Here is an 18125-nt window from a genome sequence, read left to right as displayed (position 1 = left end):
CTTCCCCAGCACAAATATAATGAAGGGCTGTTGCTGTAACCAAAAAATCACTTGTTGCAGCGGCAACTTTCAACCTCTCTATCAGCCTGAAACAGAATTAACCTGTCGATCGTTTAACAGCAACTTTTTAGGAAGTAGAAGTTATCTAAGCAGTGATTTGGGAGGTTCTGGGTTGAAGTCCCTGTGGCCATTTCAGCCCATTTGTTATATTTTCATCAGCACTGTCAGTGAGGAAAAAGCACTTTGCTGTAAGCTTTCATGCCCATGATTGAAAGAGAAAAACCATCCTGGGTTTTCTGTAGCCCTTACTGCTGTACTGACTGGTCATGCTTAAAATTCAATTGGTATTTGACTCAGAAAGCAAATGCCTTGCATGACATTAGGCAGTGTGAGGCTTAAATTGATGTCTTCATTGAGATCTAAAAGTTTGTGCTAATGCAATGCAATTTTTCTTTTATCAGGCATTAACAATGATACTTGGTGATGGTATGCGAAGATAATAAAAATGTTTCTCAGAGAATGGTTCCAGTCAGCTTGTTCAGATGCTATGCTCAAGTAAATGGGATGATAGTGGCACGTGACTAAACAATAACAGCAGTGAACATTTGACTTAGGCTGCCATTTGAGGGGTTGGCTACCATGGTAGTATCCATAGTGGAAAGTAACATTACACGTCATGCATTCTGACAGATATTCTTTTCTTTTTTTAATTTCCTTTTTATGTTCTCACTACACCATTGTAATGTCAACAGCTCGCCCCGTTGGTAAGTAACCATCCTTCTATCCATTTTAGCATGGCTTCATGCAATGCTTCATCTTTCATTTGCAACACCATTTCACTGGCTGGAATAAGCAGCCAGCGCTTAATAGTTGTAACTGTCTAACACCAGGCAAGCGGTTTTGTCTGACAAAGTGCTATTTCCAAACGTTCTGTTTCCTGCTGTGTCATGTACAAGCGCATTTGCCGAATCCCCAACAAGTACCAATCGCTGAAACGGGGTGGGTGTGGTGATACCGAGCCAAAACCACTCATTTAGATGTTTTTATTGCTCTGTTTATGGGCCTGGTGTAAAAGCCATTGAAATCAGCAGAAAGGATTGTGTTGGCTTTGGTGAGCTTCTACCAGGCCCTAAACGATCAGCTCATCCTGCTTTTCCTGCACAGCAGTAAAAGCTTTGCATGTCCTGTCTTTCTTGTATCGTTCAAAGAGTTCTGAAATGAAGAAGTCCTGAAATTGAAGAGGGGATGGAGTAGATTTCTGTGCTTGGTAATGAAGTTCATCACTGGTTGTTGCCCTTGGGTCATCTTGGAGTGCAGTTTGGAATGCACTGTATAGGATGCAGACTGTTTTGAATAACAAGTCCCGAGGAAAACAACCTCTAGGTTTTTTAATTCCCACACTGAAAATTTTATTATTTCCTGTGCCTTTGAAATTCTGTAAATGCATAAAAATCTTACTGAGGATAATGGAAAGTTTGCAACTGTCGGTAGCTGAAATTCACTTCTGGTGTTCAGAAATATCCAGAACATATGATTCAATCTTCTTTCATGAATATTTACTCTGTGCCTACATGGATTTAGTTTAATGAGCTGCATTGCTCCTCTGATATTTGTAGTTTGTATTTAAATGTATCTTTTAGAATAATAATATGATTACTCTGATTTTTTTGGATTAGTGTAGAAAGTCAGTACTGGTGTTTATGGAGATTGCTGAGGAGTTTGGTCTTTATTTACTTAGTCAGAACTTTTGTTAGATATGTGTTTGACTAAAGTTTGTGAGTTTGAATTCATCTTGTCTCTTCACTGTTCTAAGTTTGGAGGAAGAAAGATTGGAGTAATTTAAAGGTAAAATCCAGGTAAGGCCTCTGTTTCCAGAACTAGGGGGATCCCATCTTATTAACTTGCTTGAACTAGCATCCATGGAGCCAAGCCAAATACCTCTGCAGTCTCAGCATGGCTTATACACACCTGGAGAATTCCCTGTGCAGAATAGAAATTTACTCTTCTCCTTCTGGGATTTTGATAGCAAGCTTTAAACTGAAATCACTACTGTATTGCTATGGCATTAAGCAGGTTCTCGAGTAATTCGTTCCCAGGAGCTGCAGAAGCGTAAAACTGCAGTAAACTCGGGAGAAAATTTTCCTTTGCTTAGGAAACGTAGTGTGAATTTAGAGTGCTTCTTCATTCACTAAGAAATGCCACAAGATTAAAAGTATTTTACTTGTAGATTTTTTTTTCACTTTGCTGACTCTTAAACGACAGGCAAGAAAAAGAATCATCAAGTAGAGACTGTTTCAAGCTCTGTGAAAACGACATAAAATAAATGGCTGGAGATTCACAAGAAAATGATAGGTTTCAGAGGGTTGATGGTGTCTCATTTCACAGCACTGATTCTTTTTTAAGATTTTTCAGGCCATTGAGTGATCCCTGATTCCATCTCTAAAGCTTGTACAGCAGGTCTTGGTCTCAAGTTACTTTATGTCCAGGTATATGATTGTGTGATCATGCTGTGGTCAATTCACATATTCCCTGCCTAGGCTATTTTATTTTGTTGAAAGAGAACATCTGTGACAAAGAAATTTCTTCTTTTACATAATTTATTCAGGAAACTGAATTTAGAGTGGTTGATCTTGAGCTAAGTACTGTAGGGGCATCTGGTCTTTATCAAATTATTTAATTTAGTGATTATCTTTGTGACTTGTGGAAAGATTGCTGAGTAAATAAGGCTAACCCTGAAGATATTTGACATATAGAACTCCCATACAAGTGTATGTAGTGATTGCTGTGTAAAAGCAGATCAGAGTCTGTCAGTCACTTCTATCTGATCCTGTACCTATCAAAAAGACAGCGATAGTGTGTACCTGTATTGGCTTTTTTGCTTAAGTAGCTGAAATAAAAACTAATTTTTGCAGTTCATAATTATTTCACTCAAGAGTAGGCAAAGAAGGTGGCTACCCATCCTTACCTAAAGTCTGGTAAGACAAACCAAAGTAACTTCCCTCTCTACCAAGAAACCCAAGTGATCTTCTGTTAAAATTGTCATTTAACAAGAATGGTGAGTCAAATCTTGTAGCATTTTTTTGTCCAGGAAGTTAACTGGAATGCAGAGCAAAAATACCTCTCCTTACCTAAAGGAAGCTAAAGCAAACACTACTTCATGTAGTTAAGCTCACAGCTTTCTAGGAGGATGGCATTTTAACAGAAGTATATTTTTATATTTATGTATATGTTAAAGTGCAGGGGAGCACTTAAAAGTTTGTATTCTTTCATGACACCAGAGAATTATCTGAGTACTTCTATCTTCCATCCCTGTGTCCAATTTAAAGCAGACATGTTTTGTCTTTACTAGGTTTTAAACAAGACCAAACAATTTTTTCTTCCATTGAAGAATAGAGAAATATATTTTAATGGTCCAGATTTGTATTTCCTGTTGCAAACAGAATAATTTTCATTTTCTAGTCAGTTTTTGGCTGTTTCAAATACTTCTGTTAGGTGTGGTATTTTTTTTAAATTTCAGATTGAGTGGAAAATTTAGGATTGGGAGTTACCAATGACCATCGAGCAGTTATTAGCAAATGGTTCATACTACACAGATAAAATGAGGTATGGTGCTGCCCGAGGTGGGTGGCAGCTGGTGAATTTAAAAGCTCTGTGCCAGATTACTCATCATGTTTGAATTTGCTGCTAGGAATAAATGTGTTGCCTGTTTCTAAAATAGATTATTTATAACCTTTTGAAAAGATTTCTGACAGGATTTACAACAGATGGGTTTAGAAAACAAGGTATTTATCCCTATTTAGACCACTTCTACAGTTATTTCACTCACTAAATGGATTTTCTGGATGAGCAAGTTAGAATTTTCTCATTTTTGCATTCTGCTGTATTTCTCATGGCAATTTGGGCAGGATTGTAGCTGCTGAAAGAAGCACAATAGTTGGGAAAAGCCCAAAATTTTCAGTAACTCTGACCCTCTTTTCAAAGGCAGTTGCTGCACTGCTTTGAGATGGAGGGCCTTCAAATGGAAGATCTGTGAAGATCTATGAAGATCTGTCTGATGTCCCAGTTACTTCTTTATTAATAATATAAAAATGATGACAGAGTACTGCAAATTTATTTCAATTAAGTCCAAGTGAAAATACATTTCTTTGCAGTAAGGCAAGTTTATTTACTTTGTTGTCATGTGCTGTGGTTAATCTTCCCAAAAAGAAGAGTCTTGCAGCCAGATACCTGGATACTTTTACCACCAGGGTAGAAGTCAAGTATTTGAAATTAGCTGAAGGAGTAAAGGGAGACCAAGTTACAAAAACTTAACTTCCCTATCATGGTAGTGAAGAGACAAACAGATAAGACACCTGCCATGAATTTTCCGGATTTCCTATTAATTAAATGCAGTCTATGGGCATTTAAGTGCGGTGTGACTGTATGATGCATTTCAATCTGCACTGGGAAGTTTTTATGACATAAATCAGCCTGGCATGACTTAATGGTCTGTTAAGAGTGGTGCAGCATGAAAAACAATAGAAAGGGCTGTATTATATAGAAAGTGGTATTAGGTTTTGTGTCTAGAAATTACATTGCTCAGATGGTTCAGATTGGTGAGAAAGAATTCTCTTTATTCTTCTTCAGACTCTTGCAGGGAAAGGCTATATGATGAATGCTTTTATTTTTATTGCATTCATGTACATATCACCTTCACTTGAGACCCTGAGGATTTATAAAATATTAGTAGCATGGATTGGTGTGTGACAGGAGAGATGAGATCATGCTTGGCACTGTGGTGCCATCTTTCAGTGGCAGAAATCTCAAATTTCTATCAAAATGTGCTATCTTGCCTGTCTGCTACCACTTATAGGAATTTTCAGAAGAGGGTAAGAACGACACTGGACATTAGGCTTTTTGGATTTGTTAAATGAAAGAGTAAGACATCATTATTTTTTAAAAGATCAGCAAATTCTTCAGATTTAAAGATAGAAGGTTGCTGTAGAATGAAATTCAGATTGCTTTGTATGCCAGTAAGAGATTAAAATATGGAGTTGACTTGTTATGATTTTTCATAGCCTCTAAATGCCACTCTAAAAATCTTAGCATGTCTACTTTGCCTAAAGCTCAGTCGCTGAAGTGCAGGAAGTGATCAAGAGTCCCATTATTTTAATTTCTTTTTTTAATTGCTGAACTCTAGCTTGGGAAAGTTTTAAGAAGTTTAATGCATAACTTTAATTTTTTAACTTTCAAAGTTTCTCAAAGCATGCTCAAATGAGTGGGAATTGTTTTCCTATTTCAGTGGCTTCTGAGTTCTGAGTATTTCCATAAGTCTTTGAAGATGAGTGTATAAAAAGGGTCTGTTGATGTTTGCTCTTCCCAAGCTTTTCCGTTCCTTTCAGTAAATGGAGTAATTGGTTACCTTTCCTTCAAGAGCACTGTGGAAATCAATACATTAATCTCTTCACTTTTCCCTTTACTTTCTTTGCTCTATTGCTGCCAGCCAATTTACAGCTTGGATATGATCTCAGTGTTACTCCACAGCAAAACTACTTTGTGCCCTATTCCTTGAATGTTAACATTGTCAGTCAGAATAAATAGTCATTTTTCTTCCTCTCTCCTTTTTCTCTCTTCATTTAACAGTGTCCCAAATTGAGCAGTGTCTCCTCTCAGCCTTATTTATTCTCAAGGGTAAACAAGCCAGGAATTTGTGACCTTCCTCACTCTAGATGTAGCCTATGAGCCTATCCAGGCTCTTTACCCTTCTCATTATCTCCTTAGCTCTTCTCTTCAGCATGTGAATTCATGTCTTTTTGAAGGAGGTAACCAGATTACACTCATTATTTTGATGAAATCCTACTGTATCAGCAAGGGCTGTGCTTTTCCTTTTTAAACATATTGCCAACAAACCATCCTGCTATCTCCCCTGGAAAAAGGAATCAAGGCATATTACACCTTTTTGTTGGCACAATTTGTTTTGTTTGGTAAACTCACAGAAGGTAGGAGTGGCACAAGCCATCCCCTAAGGGTACAGTTTATGTAAGGAATGAGGCTAAAGTGCTAAGATTTTAGGAGGGGACATCTTTTCTATGTGATCTGAGCCAAAGGTATATCCTGAATCTCAGCCACTTGAGGAAAAAGAAAAAAATTACAAAGCATTGTCTAAAGTAGAGAAAGTTCTGAATAATGGAAGTTACTGGGCAGACAAAACCAGTGGTCCTTTTCTTTATATACATCAAAACTAAATGAAAAACTTTCTAGATGGGGTTTTCCAGCAGCATCTGTAAAGTTCAGGGGCTGCTTAGAAGAGATAAGGTATAATAAAATAGACATGTATGACTAAATGAGAACAGGCTACAGTCTAAAGCTGGGGTGAAATTAAGACCTATATTTAAACTAAACAAAGAAGAGGAGGAGCCCAGGAAAACTGCTGCTGCTGAAGTCAGAGCACTGGAGAATGGGATGGGGGAGTGGAAAGTAGATGCCTTTCCTTTTGGCTGTGTAGGAGGCAGACTTGAATTTTTTTAAATAATTATTCTCAGTGTATTTTTTATTGACATTAGTCCTAGGGAAGAATGCAAAAAAAATCATTTTTTCTTCCATGCAGATTTATTCCACTTCATTCTTTTGAGTCATCCAGGGATAAAAGAGAGAGTCTATGTGTCAAAATAGATAGGACAGTTAGCACTTTTTATTTATTGATTCTCTAGACTTCTTTCACCTCTTGCAAAGAAGGAAAAAATGCTTATGCTTCCATGCTTTAAGAGATTATCTGCTTCAGTGTTTCAGAGCAACTGAAGGATAAAAGTATTGTTATATGTGAAATTCAGAACTTGGATTTAAATTGAAAATTAGAACAATTAGTATGAGAGAAAGTTTAGCATTCTCAAATGATCAAAGTGTGCTCTTTTCACCGTGTCGTGTTTACCCGTGGTTCATCTGAAAACACCAACAAACCAAAACAAAAGGAGTTTCTCACTTTCCATGAGACGAGCAATGTGAAGGACACTTACAGGAGAACTGGTCCTGGTAATAATTCCCCCTGCTCTCTACCTCTTGCTCTGATTCTCCTTCCCCAGTGTTTCCTCTCGTTCAGCTTGCCAAAAGTTCTCCCCACTTTTACCATGCGCTTCTGCTTTTGTGTATTTGACCTGTTGTGGCAGGATATCTGAGAACTAATTTTGAAGCAGTGTCAGTGTTAAAGGTGGTATCCAAGCCACGGATTATCCATGCTTCCCTAGGTTATGGGAAACTGCTTTCCAGAAGACTCCAAACCAAGCACCTGTTTTGCCACCTCCACCCATGTAATTTTAAAATAATATTATGGGTCTAGTGAAGGGCTTCATGAATCACTTGTTATCCCCACAACCTACCCATTCTTTAATTTTGTGGCACAACTATTCACCTAAAGAAGAAATCATGAAAGACAGAGAACAATAAAAATGGACAAGCAAGACGACATAGTTAAAAAAAAATAAACCAAAACAAAAACATCCACAAAATGAGATATATGCATTTGTTTCAAAGGCTGCTGCACTCATACAACCTTGGGAATGGCAGAATAAGAGAATAAACACATTTTCCAGGTAACTCAGTTGTAACTCAAGTGCTAAAAAGTTACTGCCTTCCCTGTTTGAACACACCTAATCATTGGAGCACACCATAAGATTGAGATGTCTTTTCTCTTTAAAGAGAATTATTATCCTTAGCTTCCATTAGTTTATCCTTGATAAGAAAGATCTGTATTAGTAATAGGCCTAAGATGTCATCATCTCAGTCTTCTGTAATGACTCCTGTGTCAGAGGCTACACCCTTGATTTCTCATTAGTCACAGCTAATGGTGCACTAATAACTTAGTGTCCTAACAACCACACATCACTTTCAGTACCCATTAAGATCTGAACTTCTGAGGGAAGAACTGCTGAATCAGCCCAGGTTTCTAGAGTTTGAGGCTGCATCTATTTTGTTTTCCTCTATTTACTCCATCAGCAATAATAGCCTTGCAAAAGATCTTTCAAAATTTCTAGACTTTTTTATCTGCACTTCTTGGCAGCTGATGCTAAACATTATTACCAGGTGTAAAAATAGAATCTTACAGGGTTATTTTGTATTTCTATCAAAAAATAATCTAAAATTCCAATATCTGCCAGACAAATTTAACCAATGACACACAAAGGTCGAGGATCATTATTTTCTTTAAAGAGTTCCTGTACTGCCCTCAATTGTCATCTAAGCCTGTATCAGGAACTAGCAAAGCAATCCTACAGATAAGTAGTTCTATTCCATAGATGGCGTCAAGGGTTACCTCCCTTTTCAAAATAGGTATTACTTCACATGGAGCTCTGCGGGCTTTTCCTGTCCTCTGTGTAAATGTCTTAGAGGCAAGTCTTGATTTGTACTTGTAAGAGTGGATTTGAGTTTGATCTCTTAAAATATCCATGTGTGTCAAAGGCAGCTGAGGGGGCCACATGAATATTGTCACTGCAGTAAGGATTTGAAAGGAGCACTGGATACCAGCTCCAAGTCTTTGAGGGCTTTGCAAAAGACGACTGTGATGTTGATAGGATTTCAAAAGTCAAAAAGCAGTTTAGGGAAGGCAACATTATCTTGTCACCCAACTGACTCTCTTAAGCTCCAGACAGTACCAGGTGTAATGTTGATTGTTCAAATGAAATTAATTGATTGCTGCAGATGTACAATGCTGAAAAAGACTGTAGGTGGAAATCTTAGGCTGGTCTGCTGTCTCTTCCCTGGTGGAACCAGAACTGAGTATTACAGAATCTTGTACTTTACCAGCCAGTGTGTTTCTGCTTGTTCCTCAGGGCCTTTTCTCCTACCATTATCTGAGTTTTGCTTAGAATATTTACAAGTCAGCATCTTTCCTCTTGCCCCCTTTGAACCAGTCATAGAAATATATTGATGGATAATAAACAATTCCAGTTTAAAATGAAGCACTCATCTTTATCACTTTAGCTTGCCTAAGTAATCTTCATGATAAATTTCATGTGCAGTTCACTATCAATTGAAATTAGTTGTAATTAAAGGTTGTCAAACCTGTAATTTAAGCCCTTGAAATTTGTTACTGTCGCTCATTTCCTGTAATACTTTTTTTTTTCCAGTGGATTTGATCCAAAGTCCACATAAGCCAATAGGAACATTTCTACCAGCTTCAGTGAGGCTTGAATAAAGTCTCATATTCCATGGTAGAATCACAGAATCATTTAGGTTTGAAAAGACCTTTAAGGTCTTTTAAATTCTTCTAGGGATAGTGATTCCACCACCTCCCTGGGCAGCCTGCCCTAGTGCTTGACAATCTTTTTGGTGAAGAAGTTTTTCCTAAAACCCAATCTAAACATCTTCTAGCATGAATTGAGGCCATTTCCTCCTTGTCCTATCATTTGTTACCTGGGAGAAGAGACTGACCCGCACCTGTCCACACCCTCCTGTCAGGGCTTTGTAGAGAACAGTAAGGTCTCCCCCAAGCCTCTTTTCCCCAAGCTAAACACCCCCAGCTCCCTTGGCTGCTCCTCACAGGACTTGTGCTCCAGACCCTTCCCCAGCTCCACTGCCCTTCTCTGGACACTCTCCAGCCCTTCAATGTCCTTCTTGTAGTGAGGGCCCCAAAACTGAATGAGCACAGGGGACAGTCACTGCCCTGGTCCTGCTGCCACACTATTGCTGATACAGGCCAGGTGCCATTGGCCCTCCTGGCCACCTGGGCACAGTTGGCTCGTGTTCAGCTGCTGTCAACCAGAACCTCCAGGTCCTTTTCCACTAGGCAGATTTCCAGCTACACTTCCCTAAGCCTGTAGCACTCCTGGGGTCGTTGTGACTCAAGTACAGGACCCAGCGCTTGGCCTTGTTGTACCTCGTACAATTTGCCGTAGTCCACTGATTCAGTTGCAGTAGAAGTACTAGAAACAAAACTTGCTACAGTATCTAGTGTTAATTAAAACCACCAGGGCACCTGGTCTGGGGAACGTACTGTGAGAAAGTTATGATAATAAAATTCACGTAGGATCATTAAATTCAATATCAACTACAAATCACAAGATCAGCTGAGAAAACTGTTTCACTGGGAAAAAGTGTTGCTAGTAGTTGTTGTGGGATCAATGCCCTTTTTTGCCACGAATTCACATTTTTATGTATTAAGTTTCCCCTCCCCTTCTGAGTCTTCTGCTACATTTCTCATCAGATGACCAGAGTTCACCTACAAGGGATGAACTCTCAGTCAAGCTTCTCTGCATCAGCAGCTTTATCAGCTCCTGTTGACTCAGTGTAGCCTTAGTATTCAGCAGCAGTACAAGGAAGAAATGCATGAAATCCATCCTATCAGATTAGAGATTCTGCTAACTATTAGGATTGGAGTAGAGTTGAAAAATCCCTTTGAAATAATATGCAACTTTTTTTTTTTTTGTATTTTTTTTCTAAAGCTTTTTAACGCCGGAGCAGGGACTACCTTCATATACATTTATTAACAGCATAAAAGATCCATTCACTCATGCATAAACCACCAACATCCTAAAAGAGTGCAACAGAATGCACTCTTTCCCATTATGAACAACATAACTAATGCTCACTACTGCTCATGCTTTTCTATCTCCATTTTAATTCCTGTAGTCAAATGCTGTTCTGTGCTGTAAAAACAGTTCTGAACATGATGTGATTAACCTTAGGGTCCCCCCATCCCCTCATCTCAAAGCCCCCTCGTACATGGCCTATGCTTTCTATTCATGTTCAACCATCTGATTTCCATATAATTTATTAGCATAACAGAGCTTTAGTGTGACATTGATTGAAGCCAGCGCTTGCTGAATGCAGCATCAAAGCATAATTTGCCAGAAATCAAATCTAATTTACTGTGTACTATTTAAATTTCTCAAAAAAAAAAAAAGGGGAAAAGAAGTTTCAATAGAAGTATATTGGGTCTGTAATCTTAATGGGGGTTTTTTTTTCCCATATTTTTGGCTAGTCTGCTGAAATTCAAGCAATATATTTCATTTTAGAGCCACTGTCTTTGACTTTCAGATGTCAGTTAGGCAAGAGGTTTTCCACTCTGCTTCTTCCAATAGTAAAAGGTAATAGTCTGATAGGCACAACACTCCGTTTGCTGCTTCCTAAGTTTTTTGAACAGATCCTTCTAATGATCTTAATGGTTAGCTTGAATTAAGCATTAAAGTGCCACCTAACTTTAACAGCTGAAGCATATCAAGCCTGCTGTTACTTCTCTAACTGTACCTTTTCAGAATGTTTTAGAAATTCACCTACTTTGAGAGCAGCAATAATGGCTTGAATAAATTTTGCCCAATGTTCGACTGAAGCTGCGCTTTGGGAAAGTCATGATCTCACTTAACCCTTCTGCAGAATGGAAGTAATAATATTTATCTGTCTTTATAAACAGCATCCATATGTGAACATAATGAGCTCTCTTTTTAGGAAAACTGAAGAACCCAATTCTTCAATTGAAGAACCAAAAAGAAAGCCTTGCTGTCTCTGAGCAGGGTCACACTGCATTCTTTGGGGATAATGACAGTCATAGTGTTTGGGTAGTTACATTTAACCAAGAATTACTCCTGCAATTATTTACTGTTACTTTCAGTTTTCAAGTTCAACTAGTAACTGACAGGTAAATTTTGATATGATGGAAACATTGTTTAAATGCTGTAAACAATGGTATTTTTATCAGAGGCTGTCTGTAAACAGAGCTATAGCTGAATATGACAACAAACTACGACAAAATGAAGGTTTCCTTCATTATAGAACCCCATCTTTGAATAAATTAAAAAAATGAATGCAAAGTTTTATTTTTCAAAAATTATGTTTTTCATGTCCTCTAAAATTATGGTACTAAATAGTTTGGCAGAAGAAACCGGTTTTGTGCTTGATTTAATGTGAGTAAAAGCTCTGATTCGTTTATTTTTATAGTGAATTTCTAGTAATTATGGCTGCAGAGCAAAGCTAGAAAAGATAGTGTTGTGGAACTCTACATCATTGTTTGCTGGAATCTTTAGAAATCTTGTCCTAGTAACAATGAGGCCAAAGATCTGCTCATGTAGTATGTCAAATGGTGGAGAGGACTTGGTGTGTGGCAGAGAGAGAACAGAGCCACAGGGTCTGTCGATGTCTGAGCTACAGATTTATTTTCCTTGTCTGTTGGGGGGAAAATTAAAAAAAAAAAATTTTTTTTTTTTTTTTTTTAAAAGGAACCTTTCTCTGCTCTTAGGAAAGTGAGAGATGTTCAAAATTAGGGATAGGTCAAAAACTGGAAACTAGGTAGAAACCAGGGCGTATATCTCTCATTGCTCCTTGACCACCAAATTACCTTAATTTGATTCTTGGAAGGTCTGCTACAGCAACAAACTCAGTTGTGTTGTATCTGTTTAGATCTCTGAATTATTGATTTACAGTACAGACCTCTGTGTGTGAGAGTGTTTCAGATGAACCTTTAAACTTGCCCGCCTTGCATTTACTTTCTTACATGATTTGAAGGACAGGCTCATGGAAATGCCATGCCCTTCTTGCTTCTGTTGAGCTGCCTGCGAGCGCTGTCTGTGCACCCCCCAGTGCACCAAGCAAGCCTAAGAAGTGAATTTAAGCATCCATCGTGCTTAGGTTTGATCTATGGAATGGTCTCCTGACACCAGGTTTTTAGTCACCATAGGAGGATTGTACTCTTGAGGCCACCCACAATGCTGCATAGACAGGAGTCAGGCATGCATAGCTCCTGTCAAGTGCAGGTGTAGTACCTGAAGAGATTAGGGGGTTTCTTCTCTCTGCTGTGCCTGAGGTCACTGTCGATTCTATATTAATGTCCTGAGCAACGAACTTCTATAGCTGAGCAGCGAACACTGGGCTGATTCAGTGACCTTTATTAAGCAGGTGGTCAGAACTGTAGAGATACTTTGGTGTAAGGTGTGTCTATAGGAAGGGAGGTTTCTGCTTCACAGCTTACAGCTCTTTTCCTCTTTTCCTTCCTGTACCACTGAACAATCACATGCACTGATTACCACACTGCCATTGCCTGGCACCTGTGGGGGTTGCACGCAGATATACTGGGTAAAACAAGGTGAGGGAAACCCAAGTAACTTGCTGCAGCTCAGCACTTGAGGTGTAGTACAGCATGAGCTCAGTTCCTAGAGTATGTATAGCAATACCTTATAGAAACCTCAAAACACATGGCTATAAACAGGCAGCAAGAGGGCACCTCACCCGGAGTCCTGTCTGTTCATAAGATTAACACCTGCTAAGGTGCAGGAAGAGGTGGACACTTCTCTCCAGTGAGGCCCAGACCTCTCTTTAGGAGTGTGAGGCAGAAGAAAATACCCTCTAACTTCTAAATTGATTGTGATTCTAAATTGATGTTTAAGTGCTTTGCAGTTCGTGTTTTAAGAGTGCCAGCACTATTCAACTGATGCTCTTTAGACTCCTTCTGATCTGTAAAGCCTTGGGAAGTACCTCATGAGATAACTGCGAAGTGTGTTTCAAGAAAATCAGGTTTGCTCATGTTTCTATGCAGTTAGCAGGTTTGTGTCTGTGCTGTCAGCAGGTGTAATCGGAAGCTGGGTCTTGATTGCTCTTTGTGCCTAATTAAATAGTTTGTAATTATAATGCTGAAAATACGGTTTTCTAAAACACTTAAATTCTGTTTACCTAAAAGCTTAGTGTTCCTAAACCATCCCTCTGCACAACCACAAAATCAGTTGTGGAACGGTAGACGAGGGTGGGGTGAGGGGTATGGGTTTTTTTCTTTTACTTTTTTTCCCCTTCTTCAGCCTGCCCCAAAAGCTAGCTAGTCCTCTGTTAAGAATATTTGGAGATGCTGCTTACATTTTTAAAATATGCAAGAGAGTACAAATCCAGTTTCACTGAATTCCAGTGATGAACCAAGACTGGAGAGTTTTCATGTCACCCATAGAAAAGTCATTTGCTTCACTACTACATCATGCTCAACATAGTTACTGAGTTCAAGCTTTTTATCCCAAATCCTCTAACACTTCTTCCCCACACTTCTTTCTACTCATTAGCACCTTTTCTCTATCTTCACATTCCCACCAAGCACTGACTCTCTATTCTCCACCATTACCCCCCAGACAAGTCAACCTATGCCCCTCTCTTAGAAACTGTTCACTTCTGACTGTGCTTCCTGGTCCCCTGTGACTGAACATTCTTAATGCCAGCTGCTTGAAAACATAGCCAGTGCTTCTTCTTTCTTGTTTTGACTCCAGTCTCCTTTTTTCTTTTCCTTGTGTCTTTATTATCTCCTGAAATACCTATTCCTTCTTACTCAGCACTCACCTCTGCCCACTAACTCTTCAACTTTTGCTTCTCTCTAATCTTTAAACTAGCTGAAACCTGGATTTACCAAGTTTGTGTTCTTTTAACAACCATTCTTTTTACAGCAAGTCCTCCTCCCCAATCCATTCTTGACCACACTGCTTCTAAGAGGAATAAGGGAGCTCTTGAACTGGTGATCCAGACCTTTCTCTCCTTTCTCAATCATTTTTAAAAGTCCAGAGGGGCAGATTAAGAAAGGCAGTCTGTTTATCCTAATTCATACCCTGCAATACACGATAGGTCCAGCAGCTCTGTGAAGTGTGAGGGGATATGAGGGTGCTGATACCTTTCCAGAGCAAAGGTAGAATACATCCAGAGTCAGCAACATAAACACCTGACTCCTGCACTTTAGCATTTAATGTCATCAGAATTGACTCTAGCATGTATGGTTGTAATGTTTCTTTCCTTTTTTAATTTTTTTTTTAATAACTGGGGATGTCACATACATATATTGCTGCTCTCTTTGTCGCTGTTGTTGTTTCCGTTTATATATTAATTCTGTCTATACTAATGAATGTTTCTGGTGTCATGTCCTCTGACATAAAACAAATCTCCATAATGTTGTCTCTTTCTTTCAATATTCCCTATCTCTCCCTTGCAAAATATCCTAAACTTACACCATGGTTTTTCTTACTTTGTAGCTCCCCCACAGTTTGTGGTGAGACCACGAGACCAGATTGTAGCCCAGGGTCGAACTGTGACTTTTCCTTGTGAAACTAAAGGAAACCCCCAGCCAGCTGTTTTCTGGCAAAAAGAAGGAAGTCAGGTAAGTTGCAATCAGCCTGTAAGTCTTTCAAGTCTTTCTAAATAGTTATATTGTGAAATTTTAAGGAAAATTATTTATATTCTCTTTCATAGATTCTTTTAATCTTTCAAAATTTCGAAAGAAATTTGTCTTTTTAAGCTATCGCTATTCTCTACTGAAATTTGTGTTGCTTTTTTTTTTTTTTAATATTTTGAAGAACACAAAGGCCATTTAAGTTGTTGAAACCTGTGCTAGGCGCTGTATAGATGAGTAGAAAGCAACAGTATATATCTTAAAGGCTTTTTGTTCTGAAGCCCCCAACAAACAGGTGGATGAGGCAGGCACAGTAGATAAAAAAAGGTATGACTCAATTTTGAACTAATCAGAGCCAGTAATTACAGTTCACAACCTGTCTAGACATGATCAAGCAGAATGTATCCAGCAAGCTGATTTGCACTGGCATACAGATACAAGTTTTGAACACACAGACGCTTTCTTCAGTAAAATTGTCCCAAGAAATTTCCAGATCTGGTTTTGGAAATATTTCCCTGATCATCTTCGAAGGCAGACTTTGTGAGGTAGCAATCGGCGTTGCCATCAGCCCACACTAACTTCTATAGCTTAATATTTGAATGGGATGACACAACATTTCTTTACTGGAGGCATTGTGTGTCCCAGGTTGTGAAATAAGAGCTGAACCACAGATCTCCTGCTCTGCCCCACCTGCTTGTGCTCCACCTTCTTAGGAGATCAGAAAACTGGTCCAGAATGACAGGACCAGGCTGACAGCATTTTGTGCTCTGCTGTCTTGGTGTCTTACAAAGACACAACACAATTACTTTATGCATGTAAGCTTGTCTGAGTGTAAGCTTAACCTTAGCCATGTATATCTCTCAGCATAATATTTAGAGAAACTTAGATCTAGCCTCCAAAGATCACATCCTAGAAAAACACAGTATTGTGAGTCTCACTAAGGTGACAATTTTTCCAAGGGGAAAGTAGAATTGCATATTGAAATTAAAGTAGGAAATACTGATGTGCTAGCAAACATTTCAAACCCCTTCCTTGTAGAGCATTTTAATAACATGGTAATGTTTATGTAAAGTGAGCTTATAGTGTCACACTTGAATCTAATAAAGTGGACATCCATCATGCTGTAATAAAGAGAAGAGCTTCTAATTAAAGTAGGACATCATTTTCAGGATTAAAGTCATTTAGCGTAATTGAAAAGTGTTAATACTCTATTTTATCCTCTTCATTGGTATCACTTCAAGGGTAAAAACATTTTAAGGTGAAAATGCATCTTGTGTCTTTAATTGAATGTTATTACCTACTGATTGTACTATGTTGAAGCTGCTTAATTACAAACCTGGAAAATTAATTACCATATTGAGAACCAGATCCCTGAGGGTTAGAATAGTCTTTTTTGGCAAATAAATGCAACATAAAAATTGATACTTGCATGGTTTATAATCAAACCTTGAAACAGGGCTCAATGTGGTTTACAACATCCTCATGTTAATCGATCATCAGTGAAGTAACACCAGTTGGGGTTGCCATCTCAATGTATAACTCGGCAGATTTTGCAGTGAGATGACACAGAGTGTGTGAGTTTCCACACAGTGCATATCATCATAGCAATGGAGGGTGGTATTTTTGCCAAATTACATGACTTTTCACCTTTGCATCCCAGCCATAATTTGTGCTTGTCTCTGCAATGCTGTTTCTGCTTTTAGGGGTACTGTTTGCAGCACCACTTCCAGTGTTTAAAGTAATGTTATATAGTCGTGTTATCCCACTCCAGTAATTGTAGGGCATTTTTGGTTGTGAGTTCATTTCTCGATCCTGTGTTTTTGAGCACAACCAGCTGGAAGGGAGGGGAGAAGTTCCCTCCTGAGTAATTTTTTTGTACCAGCTTGTGTGTAAACAGCTGGTCCTTTGTGCTTGGTGGCCTTTTCCCCAGAGCCCAGCAGCCACCCACCAATGACATGCACAAGGGCAGGGCCTGTGTAACCTTTAGACTCTGTGGATTAAATTCTTCCTTGAGATAAATTCAGTGGTACTGTACCAGGGATGGCTCTGGTCCCTCTGTTTGCAACCCAGCATGCCACCATTGCACCCAAATGAGCAACCCGACAGCTAACTAAAACCACTGAAATTGCGACAAGCGTTGAAAAATGGGTTGTACTGTAATTTAGGACAAGTTATACTTCATAGTTATCTGGTCTTTGAAGGGAGGAGTCATAAGACTGGTGAACTCCTCCTGATGTGTGGAATATTCACTGGGACATGGTACCCTTCCAGAACAGAGAAGCCCATGCTGAAGATAAAAAGAAGGATGGATTCCCTTTTCTAATGCAGTGATAAAGATGGTTCTGGACTATTTTAAGAATTAAGAGCTTAATCCTTGCACTGCCTTTTACACTGTGCTTCTTTTTGTACTTTACATAATGAGTGATAAATGAAGTCAAGATCAGCCATGTCAAATTTCTCCTCTTTTTCATAATATTTACTGAAGTTTTCATAATACCCTCATCCAGTAGGTATCTGTGCCAGGCAGAAGTATTCTGAAAGTTTCAAGGCAGTTCAGAAAACAGGGCAATTATTTGAGACCCACTTAGTCCTGTAGCCTAAAATTGTTTCAGAATTTTAACACTTTTTTTTTTCCTATTGGATCTGACATATTTACTGGGTGCATGTTGATTTTTGAGGAAAAATTTGCTGTTATAAATTTCTTAAGCATTTCCATTGAAAGCGGATAAGAGAAAAGCCTAGTGTGACAAGTAACCCAATAGGTTAATACTATTGTAAGGACACTTGGAATGTTGAATCCTATTTAAAGCATATCTCTTTCCTTTAGCTGTCAAAACCATAGAGATAAAGGTGTTTTAATCCACTTAAAAGTAGAATTTGTTTCTTATTTGAATTGTTACTTGTTTCTTAAGCAGTTTGTTGCTTATCAGTTCCAAATAATTTTTGCAAACCATCAAGGTCTGCTTTAGAAGAAACATATCTGCAGAAAATTCATTTAATACCCTACTCTACACTTCTAGATTTTATTTTTAGT

The 18125-nt window shown here is 38.6% G+C and overlaps 1 protein-coding gene across 10 annotated transcripts in view; it reads left to right on the top strand.

Annotated features, from left to right (window-relative positions):
* The window catches only part of ROBO2 (roundabout guidance receptor 2), a 1045807-nt gene that overhangs the window by 924401 nt on the left and 103281 nt on the right, over window positions 1–18125 (top strand). For all 10 annotated transcript variants that reach the window (XM_032097063.1, XM_032097109.1, XM_032097086.1 and 7 more), the window contains 2 exons: window positions 753–764; window positions 14955–15079. In XM_032097063.1, the coding sequence (XP_031952954.1) occupies window positions 753–764; window positions 14955–15079 (137 nt within the window). The remainder of the gene's footprint in view (window positions 1–752; window positions 765–14954; window positions 15080–18125) is intronic.

Source organism: Corvus moneduloides, chromosome 2 (genome assembly GCF_009650955.1).
Source record: "Corvus moneduloides isolate bCorMon1 chromosome 2, bCorMon1.pri, whole genome shotgun sequence".
Taxonomy (NCBI): domain Eukaryota; kingdom Metazoa; phylum Chordata; class Aves; order Passeriformes; family Corvidae; genus Corvus; species Corvus moneduloides.
Note: the sequence above shows the minus strand (reverse complement) of the source record. Positions and strands in the feature narration are given on the sequence as shown.